The following is a 24,973-nucleotide window of genomic DNA, read 5'->3' on the forward strand; positions in this document are numbered from 1 at the left end:
GGTCCCACAAGTTATCAAGGCGCGGCCGGGGGGGCTGTTGGCCTATGGCTCACAGGTGCGTCTCCCTGTTATTATTTTTATGCCAAAAATTCTCATTTATTCCAGAAAAAATCATGTTAAAACTTTACACCATTCTGATACTTTTATTTTTGGGTCATTTTTCTATAATATGGAAAATCTGAAAGCAGGGTAATCATGGCATTTTATTTTTCTATACCTAATAGAATAGAGGATAAACTTGGGGTACAGAGAGTTGTGAATACTCAATTCATCAATCACATGTCTTTCAAAAAGGATCCATTAATAAGTTTGAATAAGTCTTATTAATAATCATTTCCGATTAACATGAAATCAAAGTTTTTTTGTACATCACTAGGTTACCTCAATGGGGATTTGCATCTCCCTACAATAAGATTATAGTATTTATTTTTCTTGGTAGTAGGTAGATGGATTATAGAATCTGCAATGATGACCATGGGAATAGGCTCAATGACATTAATATTGTTAGCCAGAGTTTGCTTCTTCGAAAAATGTACCATATGTTGCTTTCCATTGGCATGAAAAGTGATCTTGCTTTTGTTGCAATCAATAACAACCCCTAGAAGTATTTAGAAAAAGTCTATCAAGGATGATCGACATATTGTCATCCTCGGGCATATCAAGAATAACAAAGTCTGTTAAGATAGTAACATTTGCAACCACAACACGGACGTCCATGCAAATTCCAATAGGTAAGGAAGTTGATTTGTCATCCATTTGCAAAGATATCTCAGTGGGTGTAAGATTATCCAATTCAAGTCTTTTGTAAAGGGAGAAAGGCATAACACTAACATGAGCTCCTAAATCACATAAAGCAGTTTTAACATAATTTCTTTTAGTAGAGCAACGTATTGTGGGTATACCCAAGTCTCCCAACTTCTTAGGTATTCCACCATCAAAAGAGTAATTAGCAAGCATAGTAGCAATTTCAGTTTCGGGTACCTTTCTTTTATTGGTAATAATATCCTTCATGTACTTAGAATACAGAGGCATTTTCAATATATGAGTCAGGCGAGTGCGCAAAAAGACAGGTCTAATCATTTTAGCAAAGCGTTCAAAATCTTCATTGTCCCTACTTTCAGAAGACTTGTGAGGGAATGACATGGGGTTTTGAACCCATGGCTCTCTTTCCCTTCCATGTTTTCTAGCAACAAAGTCTCTCTTATCATAACGTTTATTTTTAGGATGTGGGTTATCAAGATCCTTAGCAGGTTTTATCTCAACATCATTATCATGTTCCTTATTACTACCTAGTGGATCTTTTACATGAAAATCATTATTATTATTACCATTATCATTATGTTCATGTTCACTACAAGATTGTGTCTCAGCATCAGAAATAGAAACATCATTATGATTCTGAGCAGGTTTTTCAATATCGGGTTCACTAGGGGCATGTAAAGTCCTATCATTTTTTCTTCTTCTTAGTGGGTCTAGGAGTTTCATCATTAATCCTCTAAGAATCTTGTTCTATTCTTTTAGGATGACCTTCAGGATAAAGAGGTTCCTGAGTCATTCTACATCCTCTAGTCATCACTCTAACAACATGATCATTAATATTATTCATCTCAGCAAGCAAATCATTTTGTGACTTATCTACTTGATCTAGCTTGGTGTGAACCATAGAGGCATGTTTACCTAGACCTTTCACATCATTAGCAATTCTAAACATCAATTCACTTAAGCGGTCTACCATCATGGCATTATTATTCAATTGATTCTTAACATAGTTGTTGAGGTGGTCTTGTTTAACAATGTAGTTGTCAAATTCAGCCATGCATTGATCGGGAGTCTTAGCATAAGGTATATCATTTTAAGTAAAGTAACGGAGAGATTTCACCTCTACTACCTGTGTTGGGGTATTAAGTCCATGTATTTCTTTAATCGGTGGTAATTTCTTGACATTCTCAATTTTAATACCTTTCTCTTTCATAGATCTTTTTTGCTTCATGCATATCTTCAGGGCAGAGGAATAGAATACATCTCTTCTTTTGAATAGGTTCCGGTGGTAATTCAGGGAGTGTCCAGTCATCGACATTTTGCAATACATTATTTAGTAACTCTTCTGCTTGTGCAACTATTCTTTCCCTGGAAATTAACCAGGACAACTATCTAGGAAGTCCCTAGAAGCATCGATTAGTCCATTATAAAAGATATCAAGAAATTCATTCTTCTTAAGAGGACAATTAGGCAAAGCTCTAATTAGCTAGAGAAGCCTCCCCCAAGCTTGAGGGAGATTCTCTTCTTCAATTTGCACGAAGTTAAATATTTCCTGTAAGACAACTTGTTTCTTTTGAGCAGGAAAATATTTTCACAGAAGCAATAAAGCATATCCTGGGGACTACGCATACAACCACGAGCAAGAGAAAGAAACCATTCCTTGGTCTCGCCTTTCAGCGAGAAAGGGAAAAAGCTTAAGGGTATAATAGTAGTGTATCTTTTCATCATTGGTGAACAAAGCAGCAATATCATTCAGTTTCATAAGGTGTTCAACTATAGTTTCATTTTCATAACCATGAAAAGGATCAGACTCTACTATAGGAATTAATTCAGGGTCTATAGCAAATTCATAGTCCTTATCAATGACAAATATATGAGAAGTAGCAAATTTAGGATCATGTTTAATTTTCTCCATCAAATATTTTTCTTTTAGTTTGCATAGTAACTTTTTCAAATCATCTATATCATGTCAAGAGAGAAAGTCTCTAGCTACCCCACCATCCATAACATAACTGTTAGGTACATAAGGTAATTCATATCTATTATGAGGACGAGGTGTAAGAGGCAATTCGAGATCTTCACCAGTTTCAGTATTTTCAAGTTCACTAACTCTAGCAATATGAGCATCAAGAAATTCACTCAGTGGCACAGTTTTAGTTTCAACACGCCTAGGAATAGTATCATGATTAATTTCAGAAGTAGCATCATCAAGTTCATGGGACATATCAGGATGATCAATAGGTGGTCGTGTAAAAATATTATTCAAAACAGTAGGTGAATCAAAAGCAGAGCTAGATGAGAGTTCCTTACCTCCTCTCGTGCGAGAGGGGATGATCTTAGTTCGATATCTTTCAGATTCTTCATAGTGGCAATTGGATATCCTCAAGTCAACACAATAAATAAAGCTATGCTCCACGGCAGCGACACCAGAAAAAGGTCTTGATAACCCACAAGTATAGGGAATTGCGTCAGTCTTCAAGGGTAGTATTTCACCTAATTTATTGATTCGACACAAGGGGAGCCAAAGAATATTTATTGGCTATAACAGTTGAGTTATCAATTCAACTGCACCAGCGATATTTCTCTGTGACATGATTTAGTAGCACAACAAATGATAGTAATAACACTAATAGTGATAGCAGCAATTTTGGTAACAGTAGTAACGGTAGTAACCGTAGCAATTGAGTAGCATGTGTGTCAATAGCAGCAACAATACTAACTTAGCAAGATTCAGTATATTTAAAGCATAGGCACGTGGATCAGTGATGGATAATGATTTAAATGGCATTGATCATGTAATAGTTACACACTAGGGCGACACATAACTAACTCCAAATCATCAATGTAATGTAGGCATGTATTCCGTATATAGTCATACATGCTTGCGATAAGAACTTGCATGACATTTTTTGTCCTACCCTCCCGTGGCTGCGGGGTCCTATTGGAAACTAAGCGATATTAAGGCCTCCTTTTAATAGAGAACCAGAACAAAGCATTAACACATGGTGAATACATGAACTCCTCAAACTACGGCAATCACCGGAAAGAATCCTAATTATTGTCACCTTAGGGTATGCGAATCAAGATACGTAATAGGTAACTACAACTTGCAAGATAGGATTCAAATAAATCTCATATTCATGAAAACATAATAGGTTCAGATCTTAAATCATGGCACTCGGGCACTGGTGACAAGCATTAAGCATAGCAAACTCAAAGTAACATCAATCTCAAAACATAGTGGACACCAGGGATCAAGCCCTATCAAACTTAACTCGATTACATGATCAATCTCATCCAATCCCATCGCTTTCCAGCAAGCCTACAAAGTAATTACTCACTCTCGGTGGTGAGCATCCTGGCGGTGTTGATGAAGAAGGGTTGGTGATGACGGCGGTGACGAATCCCCCACTTCGGGGCCCCAAACGGGTTCCAGATTAGCCCTCGAGAGGAAGAACAGGAGGTGGCTGCAGCTCCGTCTCATGAAATGCTATGAAAGCTTCTCTCTTATTTTTTCTCCGAATATATGATTTTATAGGACTGGAATTAGGGTCGGAAGAGCCACGTGGGCCCCACAAGCCATCACGGCGCAGCCAGGGCCCGCCCTGTTGGCTTGTGGCTCCCTGCCAACATTTCTCTGGTAGGTCTCCATTCCATAAATCCTTATAAATGCCAGAAATAATTCACAAAATGTTTAGTTCGATTCCAAGAACTTTTATTTCTGCACAAAAATAACACCAAGGTAGTTCTACTGAAAACAACGTTAGTCCCGGTTAGTTTCACTCAAATCATGCAAGTCACAGACCAAAACTAGAGCAAAGTGTTTGGAAAAGTAGATACGTTGGAGACGTATCAGTGTGTGTGCGAGTGTTGTTGACTTTATTTGTGTGGTATCTATTGTTAGTTTCATAACCTTGCTTCTTCACCGAGGGAAATACCATATGCTACTATACTGTTTCATCCTTCCCTCTTCGTGGAAAAACCCAACACCTACATCAAGTAGTAGACATGCCTTAAAAACTTTCAGGATTAGCTATGTTTTAGTGATTGTTGTGTCATGGCAATTTTAGATATCTCAAAAAACAATGCAAATTTAGACACAATACTTGAGTTAAACTTGCCATGTAAAAAATATAAGAAAAATGTCATGGTACTTGAATTAAACTTGCCATGGTCCATCAATTAATTTTGTCATGGTCCATATAGTAAATCTGTCATGTTGGAGAAACAAAATACTAATATACATTTAAAGAAAGCGGTGGCAAACTATTTGAAGGATGTAAAGATTGCCATGTTTTAGAAACTTTCACAATTTACGTTAGTTTTGCATGGATAAACACACCGTAAAACACATCTTAATTTTCCATGGGAAAATACATCTTAAATTTCCATGGTTGCCATGGTTCGTGGATTAAACATGCCATGGCCAATAAATTAAGTTTTCCATGGTCCATCAAATAAGTTTGCCATGTTAAAAGAGATAAAAAAATAATATACATTTGAAGAAAATGGTGGTAACTATTTTAAAGATGGCAAGTTTGCCATGATTTAGGAACTTTAGAATTTTCCATGTTTTAGTGATAATTTTGTCATGGCAATTTTAGAGATGTCTAAGAACATGGATACATATTTAGACATGGTACTTGAGATAAAATTGCCATGTAAAAAGTATAAAGAAAAATGACATTTATGTAAAATAATTTGGTCATGATACGACAAAAGATTTTTCCATGGTACTTGAGTTAAACTAGCCATGGTCCTCAATTAATTTTTCCATGGTCCACATAGTAAGTTTGCCATGCTAGAGAAATAAAAACTAACATACATTTGAAGACAACATGGTGCAAACTATTTGAACGATGGCAAGATTGCCATGTTTTAGAAACTTTCAGAATTTTCCATGTTATTCATGGAAAACACACACCATAGAAACACATCTTAATTTTTCATGGCAGAAACATATCTTAATTTTCCATGGTAAAAGTATATGTTAGTTGCCATAGTACATGGATTAAACTTGCCATGGCCAATAAATTAATTTTTCCACGACACATAAAATATTTTTGCCATGTTAACAGAGATGAAGAATAAAATGCATTTAAAGGAAAGGGTGGTAAAATATTTTAGAGATGGAAAGTTTTTCATGATTTAAAAACTTTCAGAATTAGCCATGTTTTAGTGATCATTTTGTCATGGCAATTTTAGATATGTCTAAAAACATGGAAAAATTATACATGGTACTTGAGTTAAACTTGCTATGTAAAATCAATAAAGGAAATAAAATCATTTATGTAAAATAATGTGCCTCTGATATGACAAAAGAATTTTTCCATGGTACTTGAATTGAACTTGTCATGGTCCATCAATTAATTTTGCATCGTCCATATAATAAGTTTGCCATGATAGGGAAATAAAAACTAACATACAGTTGAAGAAAAATGGTGGCAAACTATTTGAAGGATGGCAATATTGACATGTTTTAGAAATTTTCAGAATTTGCCATGTTTTAGAGAAGAACAAATGTACATTTGACATGTGCCCATGGTTGTCGTGGAAAAAACACATCATAATTTTGTAAACCTATATCTATTAATGAATTTGTTTATTCCTCAAACAATGGCAAATTTGTCGTGGTAAAATATTAGAGAACATGAATTAGACCTAAAACTGTTGTGTGATAGTCCATTCAATGTACACAAAATTGTCATGTGCTATAAATCATTTTTTGTGAGTTTGTCGTGCAAGTACTTACAAACTTTGTAAATATGCCATGATGATGTGAGAACTCTATTGATTCCTGTAGTAACTAATCCAAATCACTAATCAAATGTAAAAGCAAAAAATGGCAAATTTACCATGGGAATATATAAAGAACACAATTACACCTAAAGTTGACATCAAACGAGTCCATCCAATTTACACGAAAAAATGCCAATATTCTTTAAATCAAAATAGAAATAATGAGCTTGTCCTGTAACCATTACAAGGTCTCTAATTTGTCATGATGTTTTGTGAATTCATCACTCATAAAAACTTAAAACCCAAGCATGAAGCAAAAAACACTACATATAATCTGATGAGAGAGTATACGCAATCATAAAGAACAACACAGAGATCATAGATACCACCGGAGCATCGCCCCACGAACATCCGTCGCTGCTCCTCCCCAAGCACCTTGTCGACGCCCAGGAAGAAAGGCGACGGCACATATGGGCCCCCAACGTCTCGATCCACGAAGGTGACATGCGTCACCGAGGAATGTACGCGCTTGAGGCTACTGCATGTCATTGGGCGAGCGTACTTGCTTGGTGGCGCAAGTCGGTGTCGTCCGACCGTAATGCGGCTGCGGCCATCGCCTCTGTCGCCTCCATGCCCCGTCAACTTCGGTGAGTTGCCGAGGAGCCATGTCCGCCATCTTCGCATGCAGCTGGATAAAAGGTCATAGCAACGACACGGCGGAGGAAGATGGTGATGGTTGCGTAGCACTCTGGCGTGTGGCAGGACTTGCAAATCAGGGGGGAACAGACGAATCTAGAAGACGACTTGTCGAAGGTTGTATCCCCGACTATGGACGGCAAAGACGTCATTATGTACGCAATGGAGAAGATAGACTATAGGGAGACAATGAGCGGCGCGAGAGAATAGGAGCAGCACATGGCAGCTTGGAAGGAACCTGACGAAGGCACGCAAGAGGCGACATGTTTGCTTGGGATTGAGCTCATGTTGGCACGGAAGATGGTGAGCGAGTGAGGGAATGGATGAGGTGTCCTGGGAGGTGGGTGGGCCGAAAAAAGCGTTCAGGAGACTTCCCCTCGATGCAGAGGATGGCTCTGGGATGATGTGGCGAGTTCGTGTGCAATCTAGCAACATGAAATGCGTTCGAGACGAGATGCAAAAGCATGACACATTCGATATTTATAGATTCAAAATAGAAAAGTAGTAACCTTCTTGAAAGGAAAATAGCAATACTTTTGAGCTACGAAGCATCGATACTTCAGAAGTCTGTGTATCGTCGTTCAGTACTTCGTTGATACCCAATACGAAAGATACGACTTCGATACGGGTATCCCGAAGTATCATCTTTTTCAATTTAATAATAGAAGAAAAAATGACGATATAGGTATCCTCGAAGTGTCGTCGTTCGGTATTGTTCCGGCCTTGATGTATCGTTGATCCGTTCATATAGGTAGTGAACTGATAGTGTACCGACGTAATAGTTGGATAAAAGTGACTGCTAAGGTTGCTACTTGTTGGATAAAATTGCTTGTTGATGTTGTTCAGAATGGGAGACAAGAAGACATGAAATCAATTAGGCAACTAGCGCGACGGTATTTTATTCTCATATCACACATTTTATTATGTTAGTTTTTATTACATGTCATTTTATTATTATTTATATATACTAGTAAAAGGGCCCGTGCGTTGCAACGGGAAAAAAATACCATATGCTTTAAAAAAAATTATAATCATTTTGATTTATTAAAATAATGAGCTAACTAACTAATGTAGTCAGTCCTATCCTATTTTGTTAAGAAATCAACCCGTCCATTGTTAATTCCACCATGATGAGAAATTGAGTGGGACAAGCAAAGCAAAACAAAAAGGCTACGTGAATTGATCAATGGACTGTTATCTTATTTCACTCATTGGATAGAGAATGTGGGATCAGATGACAAACTGAAGGTGGTGTTCCATTCTCTGTCTCTACAACAATACAATTTTACATTAAATACATTCATTCATCAGCAAACAAATCCCCACAAAACAAAATTTCTTGCCGGTGCTTGACACAAGGTTGGAGGCATGGGGAGGGGATGCCACCAGATGATGAGTTCCTGCCGGAGGAGGGGATACGATGAGGGGAGCAAGGGTTAGGCGCCTCTATCTGGCCATAAGGAGTCGTCGTTGCCGCGCCATAACCTCGGAGTTCCCCGTGTGAGCCATGGAGGGCCGCCTCCACCTGCAAGTACTTCGCTCCGCAGCGCCTTATCCGCGCGTCGCCGCCGTTCTGCATCGAGCAGACGCATCATCCCCAGTCACTGTAGCTGTCGCGTTGATTTGATCCAGAAGTTGTGCTCGAGCTCCGAAACGGGGGCAGCAAGTGGGCAGAGGTACGGTCGCGGAGGCGGATGGGTTGAGATCGACAACGGTGGTGGTTGAGGTCGGCCACGACAGCGAGTGGTGTGGCAGCGGCCTGGGCACAGGCCAGGGTGGACCAGGGTCGACGCGATGTGCTTGAGCGCCGCAACGGGGGCAGTGAGCGGGGAGAGGTACGGCCGCGAGGGCGGGTGGGTTGAGATCGGCAGCGATGGCGGTTGAGGTCGGCCGCGGCGGCGAGTGGTGTGGCGGCATCCTGGGCACAGGCCAGGGTGGCCCAGGGTCGACGGGAGGAGGCGATGCGTACGAGTATAATTTTTGTAGTGAATCGTTTTTTCCTTTTGCATTGCAGATAAATGATGGAGCGCAGGTTGAATAACAAAAATTACAGGGTTTTTTTTATAAAAAAAGCCGTGGTGGGTTTTCCGACGGAAGCAATAGCCTCTTTATTATTAGAGGTATAGACTAGCACACATGTGCGTGCGTTGCAACGGGAGAGAAAACATCTCCGCATTCTCCGACTTACCATTGCTGTAGAGCTGCACGGTCAGAATCAAATGGAATGTAGTTATTACATATAGACTGAGCCTACAAACGCATGTTCACCAAGTAAGAAGAAAAATAAAATAAAATAAACTGAAGTCCTAGTGATTGGGTTGTTCTTTCATACCATAGATACCGTAGATAAGTAATGCATACTTGAGAAATCAACAACTACCAAACCCGGTGATGGACCATGCGCACAATATGCTCGGGGTTGCAGACATTTCTATAACTAAAGTTGACATCTAGCACCTTCTCGCGACCACAACCCTCTGGTTGAAAGAAGATTACAAAGTTCTCTATCTTTCTCATTTGACAGGCTTATCCTGGGGTAACTCCATTTGAAGGATTAGCTCAGGAGTTGCTGCACTTTTTTTCGACATCTTCCTGCAATGAGCCTTGCTATTATTTTTTGTATCCATAGCCAAAGATTAGCTTAGAAGAGATTTGGGGCAAGTAAGTGAAGGAAGGAGCATCTCCAAGATTACATCGTCAATCCTCCCAGCAAAAATGTAATAAACACTTATACTAAAGGAGTATGAAACATGGACATGCAGACGACCATCAGAAAATTCCAGGTTAGCTTCGTACATACCTCATGTTTTCCGGCAAAGTGTGGAGCATGGGCGAACAACAGATGGTGTTCATGGACAAAGATTCTTAAGAGTAAAAATCAGATTCACACAACAAATCTCAGCCCAATTACAAAACCCTACAGGACTCTAAGAGTACAAAAATAAAGTAAGTAGTTATCACCCATAATTACTTGCCCTCCTAATTAAATTCTACTGCAATTAGCTAGAAAACAATTTATTTGGTACCCAATGGAATGTATGTAACATGAGGTAGCACTCTTGTCATACAAATTCAGCAAGGGCTTTCTCGGACAGAGAGAAAGATGTGGATGCAGAATTTCATTGGTGGAAGTTAGACCAGATGAGTGGATGCAGTTCTTGCTAAAGATTGCTTGGCTTGACCAGAACTGCGGAAATTATAATCCTGGTGCATGAGGTGCAAATGCAAAAAACATGCTCGCAATCTTCATTAGGATTTTTCCTTTTCATTCCTAATTACTGCTGCAAAGTCAATCACTTACCCATTATCCATATGCATTCCAACAAACACTTATTGTGCACCACCCAAACAATCACAACAGCTAACTTCACACCATCGGAGTGGCAGGATACACGAAACATGACGGGCATCTTCAGTCTTCACGCGGCCACCTCCGTGTGCAGCGCAGCCGCCAACACGGGGCAGTACGATGAGGAGCGCCAGTGGCGCCCGGGCCCTACTTCCGTTATTCCGCCCGAGCAGCGCGGTCATCTTGCAGCCGGTGGAGGGCCCTGCTGCCGCTGTGGTGCCCGAGCAGCACGGCCATCTTCCAGCCGGTGCTGGTGGTGACTTAGTGGGCATCAGCACCAGCCCCCACGACGGCCCCGCCAGTGCTGCCGTGCTTCGTACGGGGGCCCCAAGCGAGCACGCCGGTCGCCTTATCAGCCTCCGCCACGACACCTTGGGCCATTCCCCATTCCTGGTCGTCGGCGCTGACGGCCACTGCGAGCGAGGCGGAGGAGATGTGTTCGCTCGCGTTGACGCCGTCCTGGAGAGGCCGGGAGGGACGGAGGCGGGGGGATTTCGAGATGGCCGCCGGCCAATGAGGCGGGCACCTTCTGCGCCGACGAGCCGAGCCGCCTAGCCGAAGTTTACCACGCAGCCGCCGATTGGATCTGGCTCCTCGCCTCAAAAAACATATAGGGTCTTAATCATAAAAGTGAAACGTTTTCCTCACTAAAGAAAGGACTGCGGGTTTATTATCAGAAAACGGAAGGGCCTTTTTGCAAACATGCCATGACGGACGACCAAAAACCATATTTGCTTTATTATTAGGGAGAGATATAGATTTGTCGTATCGTATATTGCTGTTTTTAAAAATTGTCATATCACGTGTCGTCCTACCTGTATGGTCATATCTGTGTCCCAGTATGGTGCTCGTAGCTTTTGAGTATACCAAAAAAATCAAGTCGAGATAATTCACCCGCGCAATAACTTTGACCGTCCGATCATGGTACCAACATGATCCTGACTGTCCATGCCGGTCCGGAATGTTCCCCAGAGTCGTCGCCTCGCTCGGTTTTCCCCTTCCTCCTCACGCACGACCGCCCTCAACTTCCGCCGCCGCCTCCGCCTCCGCCGTCGCGAACTCGGTGTCGGCTTCCCCGGCGCCCCCCATTCAGCGCCGCCTCCGCCTGCAGAGGCAGGCGGCTGCTGGAGAGCGAGGTCATGTTGGAGAAAGACAGGATATCCTATTTCTACGATGGTATGTTCCCTACGCCAACCTAGTTCATACCTAGTTCTGCCCCTCCCCGCCAACCTAGTTCATACCTAGTTCTGCCCTAGTCGCAAGTCGCTACTCTTACTCCTCCTAGGTGTCCCATCTGGCAATTTCGATAGTAGGGGGAAATACTGTGTGGGCAAAGTGGTATTTTGTGCTCGTTTCGCCGATTTGTAATGGCAAGACGTGATCATGGTTCATTGCGGTCGAAGCCTGTGCTATGGCTATACGACGAAGGAAAATTTCTTGATGCTATGTACCATTGGTATCTTTTCAACTAGAATTGGCGTGACCCTGTTCTTTGGCCTACTATTTCCTTGAGTTGTTCAACCTAGCAGTCAGTGCGTTAGTGTACGCTTCATTCTAGGTCAGATAAGGAAGTCAAATGGTAAAAATTGCTGCGATATTTATTTGATTTGGTTCTCATGACTAGTTCCTTAACTGTGTTGTTTGTAGAAAAATCCACACACCTTGTTCAACATCTGTATAAGATTTTCGCTGTTCAACCTTTTTATGATTGTCTTACTTGGTTACTTTTCTGTGGCTGAGCATCTCAGGGGATGTGGGTAATGTGTACTTTGGGCCAAATCACCCGATGAAACCGCATCGCCTTTGCATGACACATCATCTTGTGTTATCATATGAACTTCACAAGAAAATGGAGATATATGTCGGTATTGAATTATGTTCATTCCCTTTATTTTTTTACTTATGAATTGTTTAAATGCGTCTTTTACCTTATTTTGCTCCCATTGGATTTTGCAGAGACCGCACAAAGCATATCCAACGGAGCTTGCGCAGTTCCATTCTGCTGATTATGTGGAGTTCTTGCACCGGATAACTCCTGATACCCAACACCTGTATGCAAGTGAATTAACTAGATGTATGAATGATGGCATTTTTTCTCTTCTACAAGCCACTCTCCCAGGCTTTGCCTGTTTTCACAACAAAATACATGCCGCATATATTGCTTGCTCACATTTATCTGTAAAAATAATGTCAACACTTGGTTAGGACATGTGTATGGCGAGTGGACCATGTGCCTAAGAATTTGTGGCTCGCCACAGTTGTTTATATAAACCAAAAGCCAGCAGCAGTTGGTCAAACTTGCGTAACTTCAGAGTGGCACTGAACCTTAAACTCGCAAAATGGTTTACTTGAATCTAAGTTAGTGCTATATTAGCTTAGGTCCTCGGATGCATACTTAAAATAGAAGCAGAACACATTAAGATGGTCTGACCTCTCAACGAATTGCTTTATGCAAATGGAAGCTTAGCTTCCACTTAAATGAAGAATCATATGCTATACTTTGCACAGTATGCTATACTTTGCACAGTATGCTATACTTTGCACAGTATGCTATACTTTGCACAGTATGCCCACTGTACTAAATGAAATAGCTATAAACCAACTCTCCATTTATTTGGAGTTTTCTTACTTCACTTATCTGATTTCTTCATGATTTGTACCCAGTTAATTTTTTTAATCATTGTTCCAGACAATCTTGGAGAGGACTGCCCAGTATTTGATGATTTGTTTGAGTTCTGCCAAATTTATGCCGGGGGAACTCTAGGTAATAGGAAAATTACCGATGCTTCTTTCTATTGTGTGATCTCTCTAAGCTGTTCTTTATTGTTCAGATGCGGCTCGAAGACTAAATCATAAAACATGTGATATTGCTATTAATTGGGCTGGTGGGCTGCATCATGCAAAGAAGTGTGAGGCGTCAGGCTTCTGCTACATTAATGACCTGGTTTTGGGAATTCTGGAGCTTCTCAAGTATCATGCTAGGGTTCTCTATATTGACATTGATGTTCATCATGGAGATGGAGTAGAAGAAGCCTTCTATTTCACAGACAGGTTCGTGCTTTTGTGGATAAAATACATGACTGTAATTGTCGATAGGATGTGTCTCACTGATCTTCAGAACCTCTATAGGTGTCTATTCTTTTGTTATCACCATATATTCAGTTAATTGCTATCTTTGACTCTGTCTTATAATACGGGTAGTGTGAGGGTGCTGTATCATGCCGCCGTCTCTTCAAGAGCCTTTAGATTTCAAACCTGATTTTGTATATACATATTTGCAGGGTAATGACTGTAAGTTTCCACAAGTATGGTGACATGTTCTTTCCTGGCACCGGTGATATTAAGGTAATGTTGCTTTGGCAAGCTTTATGAATGTACTTTTTATGTAGTTGCCTAATTTCTCAGGTTAGTTCATTGCCATAATTTCCATTTTGTATCTTCATGCTTACTATTAGTTGAAATGTGAACTCTGAATTGTCTGAAACAGAAGAGACATTTACAAAAGTGAGTTACAATGGGTTTTGGCATAATATTACTCAAAGTTGATGGTACTGGAGATAATTATAGCTCAAGGGACTATTGTGACATACTCCGTACTTCAGTTTCTTCTTTTCTTCACTGTCTCCTGTCCTAGGACTTCTGAATATGCAACATTTTATCATTGAACTCTGGGTTCCTTTACTGTAGACTCTTGGCACGGTATTCTATCCAAATACCCAGCATCATATTTGGGAATAGTCGAGGTTTATGATCTATACATGATAAACAGTGGTGCTACAAAGGGCGTTCTTCATCATGATGCATGTATTATCATCCGAGCTTAGAAGAATAGAAGCTGCTAACTGACCAACACAACTCTCGCGGTCATGCTTGAACTATCACTTGAAGTTTCTCTTTATTGTTTTTGCGACGGGTCTTTACTTTTGCTGGTGATGCTATTTTTGCACATGTTCTATGTGTAGTTCTGCATGAGTGGAATGGTTTCTTTATGCAATTATATTTAATTGATTTGTGAGTTCTCGAATCAAAATTCTCCCATCAACTAGAGTTTGTAACTCACATACTAGATGAAAAACAAGGTTCAACATGAGCAGAAACATGTGCCTTTCTATTTATTAACTGGAAAAAGTTGGCATTTACACGCTTCGCATCTTGCTTTGCTTTTAAATAGTTGAATATCACGTGCTGTTAAGTAATGATGAGTGCTTCAAAAAATTTAGCTTCATTTTGGATGGATGTGCTATTCATATCGATTTACCTGGCTGTCATTTTGAAGGATATAGGAGACAGGGAAGGAAAATATTATGCCATCAACATCCCACTTAAAGATGGCATAGATGACACCAGCTTTACTCGGCTTTTTAAGACGGTAAGTCGATGTGCATTACTTTATGGTTATTGATGTTCGTGTTCTCTAGTCTTACGGAGGTATGTAATACTGCTTATCATGTAGATTATTGCCAAAGTTGTTGAGACATATCTGCCAGGTGCTATTGTTCTTCAGTGTGGAGCTGATTCATTGGCGCGGGACCGCCTAGGGTGTTTTAATCTTTCAATTGAAGGTACTTTCTAAAACCTGATATTACGTGCTACTATAGATTTGGCAAAACTTTCGTCCAGATGTATATTTGACTAACCCCTATTTAACCTTGTTTGCACTTCTGAGATTGCGTATTCTGAGAATTTTCTTGTGTTGATGGTATTAGGAGTCCTTTGGACTTCACTTTCATTGAGCTAAACTCGCTTGAGTAATTTATTATTACACTTACTAACTTGATCTGTTTCCATAAACAGGCCATGCTGAATGTGTAAAGTTTGTTAAGAAATTTAAAATCCCCCTGCTGGTAAGGGAGAAAAATATTATAGTATGATTAATTTTGCTCTTTGTAGGATATTCATGTATTTTCAAACATGCAGGTGACAGGAGGTGGTGGGTACACCAAAGAGAATGTAGCACGCTGTTGGGCTGTTGAAACTGGGGTTCTTCTAGACACAGAGCTCCCAAATGGTATCTCATTTGTTTGTTCTGCTCCCATTAACCTTGTTGGTTTGAGTGACAGTAGCTAGTAATCCTTCAATATAGCAACATCTTTCTTGTATTCTTTTTCTTATTCTCTTGATCTTTTAAGGTGAAAAGTGAAAATAAATCCAATACTGTCCTAATATTCTTCCCTTATAGGACTACTTTTTGCAAGTAATTCTTCCTTGGTGGTTATCAATTGTCCAGAGTTTCACAAGGCATTTTCTTTGCAGAGATCCCTGACAATGAATACATTAAGTACTTCGGTCCAGATTATACATTGAAAGTACCAAATCTGAACATGGTATGAACCTTTTCTGATTGAACTTTCTAATTCTACGCCTGCCTGTTGTGGAAATATTTAACTGCTGTTTGGTGCGTCATGCTTTTTATATACTGGGTACCACCAACTAGAACATCCTTTTGTTTCTTTATTAGAGATGTGTAGATGTGCAAATGATATTTGTCTTCCTATTGATGAATGGAACAGGACAACCTGAATAGTAAGACGTATCTCAGTTCAATCAAAGTGCAAGTCATGGAGAGTTTGCGGGCCATACAACATGCACCTGGCGTTCAGATGCAAGAGGTTAGTTTCAGTTTGTATTCCCACTCGCATGTTTAAATCTCCGAATTGAAACTGGGGATGGATAGTATCTGAACACTAGATTATGCCTTTGCATCTATTGTTGTCTTCCTTTTTTCTTGCTTCCACCAGAGTAGTGTAGTTTGTTGTTTCTGAGCAGTGACCGGATACACGATGAATTTATTTTGCAGGTTCCACCAGATTTCTATGTCCCAGACTTTGATGAAGACGAGCTGGATCCTGATGAACGCGTTGACCGTAAGTGAAATACCTATGGCATGTCTTACGTGCTCATATGGACGAGTAACAACTTGATGATTTCTCCGTGCAAACTCGCCATTGTCCTCTCGAAGCATATGCACGCCACATAATGAGAAATTCCCCCTGAAATAAATGTGATCCGTTTTGCTATCTATTTATTCTTAAACTGGTTGCACTCTTCTTCAGCCAGTCAGTTCCTTGCCTGGTATTGTGTCCAGTCCTTTTGAACCGTGTCATCATTTTTCTTTTCTTACAGAAGTGTATATTATGTCATGCAGAGCATACCCAAGACAAGCAGGTTCATCGTGACGACGAGTACTATGAAGGCGACAATGACAATGATCACGATGACGGCGGACATTGAAATCGGAGTCTTGGCGATGCATGTAGGTGGAAGCTGAAAGTCTTTCCTGAGCGGCTGCTGTGCAGTTTAACATCCTGGGTTGGAACATAGTTGGTTGATTGACATTTTAGGATCTACTCCTAACTAACAGCAGCTGCTAGGGCTGGAGAACATTGTGGGAGAATGTAACATTGTGAGAGAATGTTTCCCAAAAAGGAACATTGTGGGAGAATGTAACATTTCCTGTTGTACAACATAGTACGATTTCACATTCTTACTCAAGTTCAAAAATCTTTTCAGTACTCTTTTATTTAGCCTAGCCTTTGGAATATTCTTTTATGTATGGCCTTCTGAATTTGGTTACCTGTGTTGGTCTGAAAAAACAACTGATTAACGCTCGTAGAGATAGAGGCAAAACTAAAAGAGAGCATCGAGGCAGGCAGAGGCGTGGCGTGGCGTGGCGTGTATACGGGGAGAAGCACCGAGTGGTGGCCACGCCCCGTCGCCCTCCCCCTCCGTGACTGACAGCCTCAGCTACGAACCCAAACGCCGCTTCGCCCACTCGAACGCCTTGTTTGCATCCCCCTCGTGCCCCACGCACAGCCAATCAATCCCGGTAGTTTCGCTTTTGCGGCTCGACTCGACTCTCGACGACTCTCTCAGCAGCGCATGGGGATCGCACAGGCCGCCGCCCCGCTGCGGCTGCATCTCGGGTGCTCCGGCGCGGCGCCCCCGCGGCCCACCTCCCTCAGGGTCGGGGTCGGATTCGGATTCGGATCCCATGCGAGGAGGAAGGGCGGGAGGAGGCGGAGCCCTCCTCGCGCCGCCAGCTCGCTGCATCCCAGCAGCAACCCGAGAGCGCACGACCATGACCCCGCCCTCAAGGCCCCCACCGTCGACGCTGACGGGAGAGACTTCAACGGCGCCGCCGCAGGCCAGCCAGACCACGCACCGCAGCGGAGGCGGCGCGCGGCGAGTGACCTGGAGGAGGAGGCGTGGGGGCTCCTCCGGGAGTCGGTGGTGAGCTACTGCGGCAGCCCCGTGGGCACCATCGCCGCCTGCGACCCCAACGACTCCAGCCCGCTCAACTACGACCAGGTCTTCATCCGGGACTTCGTGCCCTCGGGCATCGCCTTCCTGCTCAAGGGGGAGTACGACATCGTCCGCAACTTCATCCTGCACACGCTCCAGCTCCAGGTCAGGTCACCCCTTCATAATACTAGTGTTTCGGTTATGCTCCTCTTACCTGTGTCAATCAGAAGTGGTGTCAATAATGTGTATGCAATTGAATCATTGATGATGTATGTTGATGCTCCTCGGTTCCAATACGATTAAGAACAACCTATATGAAATTATTAGTTGAGGGCAATAAATCAGGATACCATTCTGCTCAATGTACTGCGTATCATGTATGAAGCATTGAAGCTTGTAATAATTTGTAAAAACTGATTGTTGACCATCCATAGAGCTGGGAGAAAACCATGGACTGCCACAGTCCAGGGCAAGGCTTGATGCCAGCTAGTTTCAAGGTGCGTGTTGTTCCGCTTGAAGGTGATGATGAGGGCGCAACTGAGGAAGTCCTCGATCCTGATTTTGGGGAGGCTGCTATAGGCCGTGTGGCACCAGTTGATTCAGGTATTTTTTTAATAAACCTTTTAATTCAGGTAACGTTGACTCTGTTAATACGCATATAGCATAAAAATAAAGAGCCCTAATGATGGTTTTCAGGTCTATGGTGGATCATATTACTGAGGGCATATGGAAAATGTTCAGGCGACCTTACGTTTCACGAGAGAATCGATGTCCAGACTGGAATAAAATTGATCTTGAAGCTCTGCTTAGCTGATGGGTTTGACATGTTCCCCACATTGCTAGTCACTGATGGCTCCTGCATGATGGATCGTCGAATGGGTATCCATGGACACCCACTGGAGATTCAGGTAGCACAAATGTCCGAAAGTAGCAGCATAGCGAAACATCACAAAAACACACGAAACAAACAGCAAAAAGCACATAACCATAGCAACAGAAACATATATGACGATGGCGCGGACACTAAATAGTAAATACAGTTATGGAGTCTGGTATATTTTTACACAAGGAATGAGAGAGTTCTTACATGTCTTAAATCATTTTGGGTGTCACTCATTTCACTGCACGGAGCACAGTTCTGGTCTGAAACCACAAATATTGGCCAACCGAAGCACCTGTCTTTTAAAACATGGTTATTCTAAGATTTCTAATGGTGCCACATGATCCTCCCCTGCTATTCTCTGGATGGGTCAGCATTACCTTCTGCTAGTTATGCATGATTTTCTCATATATCATTTTCATTTCTTGTGCAGTCACTGTTCTATTCAGCCCTCTTGTGTGCACGTGAGATGCTGACCCCGGAAGATGGATCTGCTGACTTGATCCGTGCCCTAAATAGCAGGCTTATGGCACTCTCTTTTCATATTAGGGAATATTACTGGCTTGACAAGAGAAAGCTAAATGAGATATATCGATACAAAACAGAAGAATATTCTTATGATGCTGTCAACAAGTTCAACATATATCCTGATCAGATTCCTCCCTGGCTAGTTGAATGGATCCCTCCGGAAGGTGGTTACTTAATTGGAAACCTGCAACCAGCTCACATGGATTTCCGATTCTTTTCTTTGGGGAACTTGTGGTCTATAGTAAGCAGTTTGGCAACAACCCGTCAATCTCATGCTATTCTGGATTTAGTTGAAGCCAAGTGGTCTGATCTAGTGGCAGAAATGCCGTTGAAGATATGTTATCCTGCTCTCGAGGATCAAGAGTGGAAATACATTACAGGGAGCGACCCTAAAAACACGTGAGTCTTAGATTGTTGCCTACTTCTACAGTCTTGCAGATCGTTTGCAGTTCTTCATAACATTTATTTTGTTTTGCTGAAGGCCTTGGTCATACCATAACGGAGGTTCCTGGCCAACATTGTTGTGGCAGGTTTGCGACTTGAGCATTATATTAAAAAAATTGATATGTACTTAGTTGCAAAGTGACGTGCCTTGGCCAGTTTATCACTTCGAGACCTTGTCGAGTGTTTGGTTGGATTACTTGACACCAGTTGCTACTGCTTGTAAATGTCAATCAATTTCTTGTTTTTGTTTTTGCAGCTCACGGTGGCATGTATCAAGATGAACCGGCCTGAGATTGCGGCAAGAGCTGTGGAGGTGGCTGAGAGGCGTATTTCGGTGGATAAATGGCCTGAATACTACGATACTAAGCGTGGGCGGTTCATCGGCAAACAGGCTCGGCTATTCCAAACTTGGTCCATTGCTGGCTTCCTAGTGGCCAAGCTGCTGCTCGAAAACCCTGAAAAGTCTAGAATACTCTGCAATAACGAAGACGAGGAATTTGCCAACGCTTTCAATCTCATGGCGGATTCATGCAACCCGAACAGGAAGCGTGGCAGGAAAGCCCTGAAGAAGACCTACATTGTGTAAGTCTAACAGCAGTTCCAGTGTTAGGGGGGTGAAAGATGTAGTGGTGTTTAGTTCTATGTGTGAATCGCACATATACCACCAGGATTTGTACATATTACAGTGAAAACTTGTCTAGAGGAAATGCCCACTTTGAGACGCTGTCATTCTGTTTATGGTTAATTGGTTATCAATGTAATCACAGCTCAGATGCATAGTTATGCTACTCACCGGCCAGCACCATAAAATGGTTCACATCCAAGCAATTACTGATGTCCCACAGCATTCAGCAACACAAACCCATAACATAATCGTGATGTCTGTGACAGACACATGACTGCTAAATCTTTGCTCCTCACTTGATGATATTATTAATGAACAAGAAGACATGTTACATAATTTATTACTGGCTACACCTTATTTGAGTTACGACTGCCATCCAGCTACAACGACTACTGCAAGCAGTGACAACTCATTTTCAGACGTCACTCAGGGACGAACTACTATTGCATACAGTACAGCACAGTTGCAATGCAAATTGCTTGCAAGACCATGGCTGCATTCAAAAGAAAAATGCTTGCAGAAGACCATGGCTCATCTGATATCTGATGGTATTAACAAGGAATAAAGTTACAGGCACAACACCCGACCTTACTCAGTTACTCTACATCCCAACATTGGCAGGTGACAACTGATAACTCATCTTCAACAGAAAAACTGCAGGGGGGTGGGGACAGGGGGAACTGTGGGACTACTACTTCTAGCTACCACGGTATGGATATTCTTCAGAACAGAAACGTACTACCACTACAACTTCTACTGCTACTACTGCCACCATTAGAAGAGCTCAAACTCGATGTCGTCTCCGTTCATCCGGAACTCGAGGCACTTGCCTTCCTTCTTCTTCCGTGCCACGGCTGCCGTAAGGGTTGAGGCTTCGACGATGCTTTTCGGGGTCTCCGGCGGTGCAGTCCAACGGATCAAGGCCCAGTTCAGGCCTTGGAAGAAGGGATGCCGCTTGATCTCGGCAGCTCCTTTCCTCGAGCCTAGCCGGTGCTCTGGCTCCTTCACAAGCAACCCTCTGATCAGATCGCGAGCCTGGTAGCTCACAGCTGGGCTATCAGGGAACTTCAGCCCCTGTGAGACCACATTTGTAAGTGTTTCATCATTGCCAGGTCCCCTGAACGGTGTCTTGCCATAGAGCAATTCGTAAAGAAAGATCCCAAGAGTCCACCAATCGACGGAGCTGCCATGGCCATCTCCTCTGATGATCTCCGGGGCAAGGTACTCATGGGTCCCAACAAATGAATTTGACCTCGCGTCAGTCGGTTCGACAACAAGCTGCGGAAGTGATGGTTTCTTCAGGGGCTCAGCTCTCCGTGTCCTGGAAGGGGTAGAAGATACCAGCCGAGGTGTGAAGCAAGAAGAGTTGGCCCAGGATGGCTGGATGCACAGTGGATCGATGCAGCTTTCTGCACAAGGTCCAGAAGGCCTAGGAGGTTCATCTCTTCCTACCGATGAGCACCTCACAAGCATGGGATTAACTGAACACCTCAGGGACAGATCGAAGTCGGAGAGCATGATGTGCCCATCTTCACGAACAAGTATGTTCTCAGGCTTCAGATCACGATATATAACCCCCAACATATGCAGATACTCCAATGCAAGGAGAACTTCAGCGACATAAAACCTGCAAAGGGACATATAATACTTATGAGCTAAATAACTTGAAACATGTTTTTCAGCTAGCAATTCAAGTGCAATGGGTCGATGAGATAACACACAAACACCACTGCTGAAGTTACTCACCTAGCAGCGGCTTCTGAAAAACATCTAGTAGGTTGCTTCTGCCTTAGGACATGCAGGTCACCGCCTGGACAATACTCCATCACTAGGCAAGACAGATTATCTGTCGTGAAATAAGAATACAGGGTAGGAAGGAACGGGTGGTCAAGCATTTGCAGTATCTCCCTCTCGGTTTGAGCCCTCAGCATCTTCTTTCGGCTTATTAGGTACTCAATGTCCATAACCTTCAGTGCAAACATGCAGTCCGAACCCACCAACTCAGCCAGATAAACAGTGCCAATATCTCCACATCCAAGCTGTTTGAGAAGCTTGAAGTTCTTCAATCCTAGGCTCCCTTGTTGGATCGCTATGCGCCTCATGGCTTCCCATCTGACATCTTTTGACATGTGAGGCCTGCTGCCATTAGCACTGAAGCTACCGTAACTATCTTCACTGATGCTGGTGCTTGTGCTGTAGTCACCGATGCTGCTCTTTGAGCTTTGGGAGCTTTCACCCTTTTCCTTCGACCTTGACAATTCACCAGGCTGTGAACCAGGGATCCCACTAACATAGCATCCTTTGCCAAAATCAACTCCTTCAGCACTGAGAGAGCCATCAGCGCCCTTCTTGCTGGTTGGTGCTGGAGTTTTGGGTTCATCCTGAAGGGCCTCCTGTTGCTTCTTAGTATGAGAAGCGGAACCTTTTGGTTCGCAATGCTTCTGCAATGCCACTGCTGCAGCTGGTTCCGGTTTAACCTTCTTTTTAGTGGCGGACTTGCTGCGAAACACCAAGCGTGAACCTCCTACTGGAACAGCTCGCGGACTGGATGCTTTTGGAGATTTACCCTTTCTCTGCTTTGCCACAGTTCTTCCTGCAGACGGATCTTCGCTTGCCTCCAGTGACTTGTTACTGATGACATCTTGGATTCTGGTTTTTTGGACCTTGGCCTTGGTTGGAGAAGCCGATCGCACATGCTTGTTAGCTGAACCCTTGCTGTGCACGTTTTTACTAGCTTCGACTAACTTAACCGTTGAACTTACCACAACCTTCTCAGGCACAACAACGGCCTTCTCAACCTTGCTCTTCCCATCTTGGTCCTCGTCTGTTGGAACCACAACAGAGGCATAAAGCTTCTTAATTGCCCCAGATTCAGGAGCACTCGACACAGCCGCGGGTTTTGACAACCTCTTCATGGCGGCCATCTCCGAGGCCTGGGAGATGCACATCTTCCTGAGGGCCTGCTTCAAGCTCACAGACTCCACAATCTCCGAGCTCGACATCGGCGCTTTCCCAAGCGCAATAAGCCTCTTGTCCGTGCTTGTCTGCCCAGAAGCCCGCGCGGAGGTGCGCACGTTGAACGATCTGAGGAGCCGGTCGAGGTCATCCTCGACCGAGCACGACCGAGCCCCATGCTCCTGCCCCACCGGCTTCACCCTCACCCTCAGGTGGGTGACCCCGCCCGGACGGACATCTTTCGTCTCATCCACCAGCTCGACTATCTCCGTGCACCCTGAAGAACCCATCCTCTCCGGTGCTCCCACCGCCTCCAGAACTCCTCCCTCCTAGCACAGTATTGACTTACGGAGCTTTGCAAGCAGCAACCGCATCTGGGTGGGTGGTGATGCGCTTCAAGTTAGGACCGTTGGTGCCAGCAGTTTGGTGACCAGAGAGTAGGTAGAAACTGGATCAAGAAGCGGCATCACGAGGCCCTGCAAGAGAGTAAGCAGAAACTGGATCAGATGGTGCGGGTATCCAGGCACAAGAAAGAACCTTATCGGCACTACTAACATAGTGGAGGAAAAAGCGCAGGAATCTGAGGCAAAACTGGAGCTTGAGCCGATCTTGGTGCTCTTGTACTCATTGTCACCCCCTTCCCCACTCCGTAGTAAAAATTTGAAAAAAAAAACTATAGAAAAAACGAAAGCAAAAGGGACATAGATGCGGTAGGTGAGGTGGGGTTTCGCTCTCTCTCTCTCTCCCCCCTCTTTTTTGCAGCGAACTGATGCAAGATCCGTAAACCTCCGGCCGGCTTGAGGGACAAGAAGACGCAAGCAGCGGATGGGAGAACAAAATGGGAGTTACTTTGAGCTAAGTCAAAGGCACAAACGCGCGGAGTCTAAAAAAAACCAGATTTATGCACGAAAGAAGAGAACCGGGGGATTTGGAGCGTGAGAATCTTACCGGCGGGAGGACGGCGGCGACGACGGAGGCGAGATGATGTAGGGTTTTGAAGGAGCGGCGGCGAGCAGGACCAGGGAGATGCGGATGTGGACGAGAAGCGGGGGAAGAGGCGGCAGTCAGCTTGAGCAGCAGCGGCAGCAATGCGCGCACATCTCACGAGGATGCAAAAGAGGAAGGCGAGATGAGAGCGGCTGCCTCCTCTCCCCTCACACCTATGGACGCCGCTCCTCCCTGCTACACTCACCAAACTCACGCACGGTGCCTCCTCTTTCCTATCCTCTCTCTCTCTCTCACTCACTCTAGCCCCATGCTATGGCTACGCGGGCGGGCGACGCGCCCCACCGCAAACCAATAAAAACACGCACCACCCTACGCTAGGATTCATTTATTTATGGCCGCTGTTTATTAATGCTACCTGTTGCAGGGCGTAGCGTGCCTCCTTTCACGCGTCCCTCTCCTCTTCCCTTTTTCGTGTCCCCGTCTCGAATGTGTAGCCAGGGGGGAGGGCCTTTTCTTTTTTCCTTTTCCTTTTCACGACTTGTTTTTATCACGCTCGGCGCCGGGAGAGGGCAACAAGAATACGACCCGGACGCAGAAAGCAAACTGTGGTGATTTGTTTGTTTAAACGGATTCAAACCTATAGAGACTGTAGCTCTAGCAGCGGTTAAGCTTACTGTTCGGTAATACTTGGGTGGGTGCAATCGCGGCAACAATCGTGATCAGCCAGACAGTAGAATAGCGACCCCGCAGGAGAAAAAAAATGAATGGGGGGCATCGGGTTACTGGAGTAGTGGTAGTAGTAATCTGC

At 43.4% G+C, this 24,973-nt stretch overlaps 3 protein-coding genes across 4 annotated transcripts; 2 read left to right on the forward strand and 1 right to left on the reverse strand.

Annotated features, from left to right (window-relative positions):
* Positions 1-11,502: 11,502 nt before the first annotated feature.
* Positions 11,503-17,063, forward strand: LOC123426647 (histone deacetylase 9). Of its 2 annotated transcripts, XM_045110512.1 has the most exons (14): positions 11,503-11,719; positions 12,292-12,404; positions 12,500-12,617; positions 13,233-13,307; positions 13,375-13,594; positions 13,825-13,888; positions 14,820-14,912; positions 14,997-15,105; positions 15,338-15,387; positions 15,461-15,551; positions 15,797-15,867; positions 16,054-16,152; positions 16,341-16,407; positions 16,689-17,063. In XM_045110512.1, the coding sequence occupies exons 1-14, from the start codon at positions 11,683-11,685 to the stop codon at positions 16,772-16,774; spliced, it is 1,293 nt and encodes a 430-aa protein (XP_044966447.1). In that variant the 5' UTR covers positions 11,503-11,682; the 3' UTR covers positions 16,775-17,063. The 2 variants fall into 2 exon arrangements, with proteins under 2 accessions (XP_044966447.1, XP_044966448.1); XM_045110513.1 differs by lacking the exon at positions 11,503-11,719 and having other exon boundaries at positions 12,323-12,408.
* Positions 17,064-17,282: 219 nt separating this feature from the next.
* Positions 17,283-20,425, forward strand: LOC123426646 (neutral/alkaline invertase 3, chloroplastic-like). The gene is made up of 6 exons (XM_045110511.1): positions 17,283-17,950; positions 18,220-18,388; positions 18,482-18,693; positions 19,099-19,592; positions 19,675-19,723; positions 19,894-20,425. Exons 1-6 carry the CDS (start codon positions 17,423-17,425, stop codon positions 20,221-20,223), a joined length of 1,782 nt encoding a protein of 593 aa, XP_044966446.1. The 5' UTR covers positions 17,283-17,422; the 3' UTR covers positions 20,224-20,425.
* A 368-nt stretch (positions 20,426-20,793) lies between these two features.
* On the reverse strand, positions 20,794-24,536 carry LOC123426645 (serine/threonine-protein kinase D6PK-like). The gene is made up of 3 exons (XM_045110510.1): positions 24,166-24,536; positions 22,009-23,693; positions 20,794-21,889 (listed from the first exon to the last, which is right to left on the reverse strand). The coding sequence occupies exons 2-3, from the start codon at positions 23,505-23,507 to the stop codon at positions 21,037-21,039; spliced, it is 2,352 nt and encodes a 783-aa protein (XP_044966445.1). The 5' UTR covers positions 23,508-23,693; positions 24,166-24,536; the 3' UTR covers positions 20,794-21,036.
* Between the last annotated feature and the right edge of the window lie 437 nt (positions 24,537-24,973).

Source organism: Hordeum vulgare, chromosome 2H (assembly GCF_904849725.1).
Source record: "Hordeum vulgare subsp. vulgare chromosome 2H, MorexV3_pseudomolecules_assembly, whole genome shotgun sequence".
Lineage (NCBI taxonomy): Eukaryota > Viridiplantae > Streptophyta > Magnoliopsida > Poales > Poaceae > Hordeum > Hordeum vulgare.